This window comes from Brassica napus, chromosome C3 (genome assembly GCF_020379485.1).
Source record: "Brassica napus cultivar Da-Ae chromosome C3, Da-Ae, whole genome shotgun sequence".
Taxonomy (NCBI): Eukaryota; Viridiplantae; Streptophyta; class Magnoliopsida; order Brassicales; family Brassicaceae; genus Brassica; species Brassica napus.
Genome location: NC_063446.1, coordinates 9,681,398 through 9,687,397, shown reverse-complemented (window position 1 = coordinate 9,687,397; position 6,000 = coordinate 9,681,398). Strand labels below are relative to the sequence as shown.

The 6,000-nt window shown below is 32.4% G+C and overlaps 1 protein-coding gene across 1 annotated transcript; it reads right to left on the bottom strand.

The window, feature by feature from the left end:
• Nucleotides 1-1,229: 1,229 nt before the first annotated feature.
• Nucleotides 1,230-3,876, bottom strand: LOC106385339 (cytochrome b561 domain-containing protein At2g30890). Its single transcript, XM_013825273.3, has 4 exons — nt 3,340-3,876; nt 2,799-2,966; nt 2,099-2,247; nt 1,230-1,730 (listed from the first exon to the last, which is right to left on the bottom strand). The coding sequence occupies exons 1-4, from the start codon at nt 3,469-3,471 to the stop codon at nt 1,409-1,411; spliced, it is 771 nt and encodes a 256-aa protein (XP_013680727.2). The 5' UTR covers nt 3,472-3,876; the 3' UTR covers nt 1,230-1,408.
• Nucleotides 3,877-6,000: the final 2,124 nt, after the last annotated feature.

The following is a 6,000-nucleotide window of genomic DNA, read 5'->3' as shown; positions in this document are numbered from 1 at the left end:
TGGATAAACCCTGAACCCTTGGATAAATCATAAACTCTAAATCAAAAATATTTAAAATTAAACCCTAGAGTTTATGATTTATCCAAGGGTTTAGGGTTTAGTGATTAGGATTTAGGGTTTAATGTTATTAAAATTTAGTTTTTAATGTATGATTTAGGGTTTAATATTTTCCAACGGTGTAGAGTTTATCCAAAGATTAAGGTTTAGCGTTTAGGGTTTAGGGTTTAGGGTTTAGGATTTAGGGTATAGGGTTTAGTATTTTGCTGAAGATTTAATAATATTAATTTATATTTTTTGTAACTATTTTTATGTATTTTTATTATTTTATTTTAAAAATATAATATAATTTGGATATTCAATTTTATTTACTTTTTTAAAAGATATCAAATATCAAATACTCAAACACTGTGAACCTAGAGGTTCACCCTAGGGGTGAAACCCAAGAATTTCTCGGTTTTTAAAAGATGGTACAGTACTCTGTAAGAAAATAAGTAAAGAAAATTCGAACTTGTCCTCAGTAGTAGTATTTCAGTGTGAAATCAATATCAGTAAATTAAGTTTCAGTTATACAATGATGTGAGTTAGAGGATAATTCTCTAGCGAATGAAAAAGAAAACATAAAGCAACATAGATATGTCATCAGCATGGTCCGTATTAAGCCAAGCCGGATGAAACATTCATTTTAAGCTTCCAAATTTTTTGAAAATTTATATATATAAATAGACACGTAAATTTGTAATAAAAAAAATCTAGGTCCCTAAACTATAAAAATCCTTATTAGACTGTCTACAGTCCTTAAAAGCTCAAGGCCGCTCATCAGATTAATTCCTTGTGTGTTAGAGATGGGTTTTGGTCCTTTTCAAACCTCGATATATAATGATCTCGGCCCAACGATAAAAGAAAGTCAGTCGAGATGAAAAGGAAAACTAACAGAATCCCTTGTACAATGTTTTGGTTTGGTTGTTAGTACGCTCTAAAGTATACATCACAGAAAGGTATAAAATAAAAATTATCAAATTCTAAAACTCTGAAGATTTTGATTTCTAACATCAGCTAGACAAAGCATGCCCAAAGGAAGCACCAGCCATAGAACAAGAAGGTTTTGAGAGATCAACTCAACCAAGCTTTGCATGGATGAGGAAAGCTTCTGGAAAATGAAAAGCAGGAACCCTTGGTTAAGAAGGTGACAGAAACACAAAATATTAGCATTCTATAACTACTATGCGAAGGAACCGAAATTTAATCACTGCTCTTGTAGATGACTCAGGTGAAATACATCGAGGAGATCAGAGAGTAACTATAGTAGCAGATAAGTATTTTACAGAAAAAATTCAATCTCAGTGTAACTAAAGTAGCAGAGAAGTATTTAATAGAACAATGACAATGACGTATAGCTTCTTGGGGACTTTTAGCATTTCTCTAACGCTGGTTTAGTCTCTTCGATCTCGTCTCCTTGACTAGGCTCTGCGGTTGAGATGTTGCTGTTATGATCAACTGATTGGGTTCTACTGGTTTGGCTTTGGATATAAGACCACTTGTCTTGAAACAGATAGAGCAAGACAAAAGAGGAGAGTTGTGCCGTGAAGAGTATGGTCCAAAGTTTAGCACTTTTTGATGTCTTTTGAGTGTAAGCGTTTAAGCCTGTGTATATGTTTATTATCCCAAGAATAGCCACTGACGATCCCAATAACCAATGTCCTACAAACCAATTCCTTCTAGCTTTTCCTCCCCTGCAATGTATAGTACAATTCAATTACAGATGCAATATGAACTAGATATATTCAGTAGTTATTGTATCATAACATTTTACTGAGTCTAAGTCTTAAATAATTTGCATTTAGTATTCATATACACCACAAAACAAGCTTTAGCTCCAAAAACCACCATAAATTTAAAAAAAGAGCTATAATCACCACAAATAATAGGTTTAGTAACAGTTCATAAAAGCTCATATAGGAAATGTTGCTACATCATTTAGGACCACTTCTTAAAACAATAAAAATCTTTATAAATCTAAAATTTGTGAAGAACCTTAAATAGTAAAGTGAAATCTTTTAGAATTATCCATTATTTTTCACAAGATATGATTCAGAAGTACCTTGAAGGTCGGAGAAAGCCAAAAAGAGCTTGGAGCCATACAATGGCGTAAAGTCCAACTCCTAGCCGTTGGTGATGATTGTTGAAGGAATTATTGAAGTTTTTTATTGACATTACTGCACCTATCGTTACAATTATCACTGCAACCATCTGTTTGATCAATCAATCTCATTGTTAATTGCTCGCTTAATTTTCCAAGCAAACCATGATCTACTTGTTGATTACTAACAAGACAATAGTTAGAAGTGATTATTGTTGATTAACCATAGCCAAAATATGTTATTAACAAGGAAACTTCATTTTGTACTCATTTTCTTAAAACATTTTCTGAGTGAAAGTATCCAAAAAGAGAGAACGAATTAAAGGTTAAGAAGATATTGACGCTTTTGCTTGACATTCAAGTCTCCATGATTACCAGTGTGATTAACAATCTAGAACAACCCAAAAGGCCCTACTAATAACATAAAAAAAGTCGTTAACTGGATGCTATCTTTATTCTTTAGACGAGGAAAAAGGAAATAGGAAAGAGGAAAGAGGCATCTTTACTTTTACTCTCTATCCAGTATCCACCCATATTTTCACACCGACCATTGAATTTCATTTTCGGAGCATACAATGTTTTCAACATTCTTATGATTTAGCTGTAGAATTAAAATACTGATATTGTAGAAAAGAGCAAAAAAAGAAGAAGTGAAACCTGCCTGAGAAGTAACATGAAGAAAGAACAGCCGCCGAAAACAGATTGAAGGTTGACCTTTCATAGACATTAATCTGATGGAGATAATACCAATTGGCATCAAAACACCCATCGATGCCCAAAGCATAAAGCCATGTACTTTGATTTCGTACACAAGCTTTGGATTTAGTTTCTGTTTCAAAAACAATAAAAATTCAAATTAAGTTTTTTGTAAATTAATTAACAAGCACGCAGTTCATACATGGAATAAACAAAAGAAAATGATAGTAAAGATTTCTCAATTCTTTAATCGTTTTTATGCAAAAGAACATCGTTCATCTGTAAGTGATTAAATTATTTATAGGCCACAAGGGTTCTTCATGGTTTCATTTAAATCCATCGTGTGATGATAAATGAACTCATTATGTTATAAGTTTCATCAGTAACAAAGGAAATGCTTAAGCTTCAATGTAAAGAACTATAAGCTATGTAAATGAGATTGCGAGGAGTGAAATAAATTTATTATGATGTGTGTGAGAGATAGAGAGAGAGAAGTACATATTAACCTGGGATATGGGAGAAGTATCGAGGGGACTATTGACATCAATGGCCAAGCTTCTGGTATTTTCTTGGGAGGAGCATAGGGGAAGAGGAAGAAGAACAAGAAGGAGAGAGACGAAGAGTTGATGAGTCTCCATGATCTCATGTGGTTTGAAGAGGGAACATCAAAAACAGTTTAGGACATGAAGATAGCTAAATCATGAGTTTATTTCATATATATATACACACAAATATGTGTGTAAAGAAGGATGGAGATATGATACTTCATCCACTAGTTTCCTAGCAATAGAAGAAGAGAAAAGAAAAGTGGGGTTTTATAATCTGCTTTTAGAGTGTAAAGAAATGTGATCAAATTAAAGCGCGCAACTTTGTAATATAATATGGTTTTGCATGGAGGTTGATGGTATTTGTAGGTTTGGATGTAAATGGAGGAAAATCAAGTGGAGGAATGGGCAATAAAGTTACTCAGTTTTTGTTAAATTTACTGATTTGATTTAGAATTTAAAGGGAGCTTATTTTCGAAAGAATAAGCCAAGTTCGATTATCGTGATAAGTGTAAAAATTATGCTTAGGCATTCTTAACTAGTTAGATATTGACAATGATGTTTTACCAATAAAATCCAATAATGGAAATTTATTCGTTGTTTTTTAAGAAAAAGACTCAAGTGGGTCTCACTATTTATGAAGCATTACTTTGTGCTCTCTTTGACAAAAATTTAAAATTAAACCGAAATTCCTTAAGCTTAGATTCATCCAAAAGTATAATTTTATTGGACTTCTATGTTTTGTGGAAGAATGTCAGAGTTTGTAAGGGAAAGTGAGTCATGGCAGGTTGCACTCAAAGGCCACTAAAATATGTTACTGTCAACAAACATCATGATTTCACTATGGAAGGTATAAATCAAATACCACATGCAAAACTACTTCTCTTTCCAAACGTGAATGTTAAGAGCATCACAAATATTTATACAAATGATCATAAATGTAAAAAGTTGTTCAGCTGTTTGAATCAGTTTCTGTAGCATTTAAGTTTCTTAAAAAAAGTATCAAGTTTCCTGATACCATATTTTGTCTAGCTAGCGCATTTTAAGTGCGATTTGCTTAGTTCATGGCCCAATCCGTTTCGCTTAGGGAAATGAAAACATGTATGATTGACACGAATTAGCCATAAAAGTTATCAGAAACAAATGAGACAATTGACACAAAAGGAATAAAGGACCACTTCACGTTTTGTAGCTTTCCAAATTCGATTAACTCCAAATTGTAGCTTGTCTTGGTTTACATGTCTACTGCTCTTTTGTTTTGGTGCTTCCAGAGGCGGGCCTACAAATAGGGTGTCAGCTGACACATGTTAAAAATAACTAATAGCATTTTTATTGAAGATCTGATGGTTCATTTGGTTAACAATCTCATTATTTGAACCCCCTTTTCTCAGGTTCGCAGTACTTCAAGCGCATCTTCTCTTTTATTTTTCTCAACTATTGATATTGGGCTGAGGCCCAGATTTTCTGACACCCCTAATAATTTACCCTGGGTCTGCCACTGGGTGCTTCCAATACTTTTCTCGCCCCAATAATCTGTCTCTCGACCATCCCCGAATCAAAATCACAAGTTCATCTCACTCCTATGCAAATTACCACCTGCTAGTCACATTCAACCAATTTTTTCTACCGTTAGGAAAGTTGTAGTCAATTAATATCCACGGACCAGTCAGGTGTAAATTCGTTAAAACTTTAGTTCATGACCTTACTTTTATTAGTAAAAATATTTGAGACAAAAATAAATGTTATGCTTTATCTCAACAATTCTATTTGTTAGGATATCAATCCAACCGTACATAAAAAATGTTAGACAACTATTATCTAATATACAAATAATATATCTTTTATTAACATGAAGGAATGAGTCCTAAAAAAATCTATAAACGGTTGGATTTAGATTCAAAATGGATAATATAATATTAATGTAAAAAGTTAAATATTGGCTTAGGAACTTAATAAACGGTATAAAGATAAATTTTGAAAAACTTTGTGGAAGTCTCCTATGCTCAATGGTTTAAAACCTATACATCAGGTCAGGTCTGAGGTTTAATTTCTAAAAAATGCCATTTATCGTATACTATAAGATGCAAAACTTACCGGAAATTTCAGAATGTTCCATGTTTTGTCGTTCGTTATGGTCTTGCTGTCTATCCATCAAAGATGTCGTAAATTACATGCAAAATTTTCAGTCAATCCGAATGTCATAGAGAGGGAGTTACATTATGGAATGTTCTCTGTGAAATTACTCCCAATATCGTATATGTTGCTGATTATTTATTATTATTTATGATAGAAATTAAGATTATATGATGATGTATCCAAAGTTTAGAAAAAATGTAAATTTTGAAAATATAAAGTTTGAGAAAGGGGTGTGCCGTGAGGATAAAGTCATTTAGGAGATATTGTGATTAAGGGTATATATTGGTGTCTTATGATTAGAATCTTTTTTTTTTTGATAAAGCTTATGATTAGAATCTTTTTAATAATGTTTCAAAAGTTAGGTGAAAAACTATGTTGGTGAGTACAACAAAATGGATATCAGATTTTGCTGGAAGTTAAAAGCCTAAAATTTGTGTATTCTTTACTTTGAGAGGAAGATTATTGGAATATTAGTATAAGTTTTTT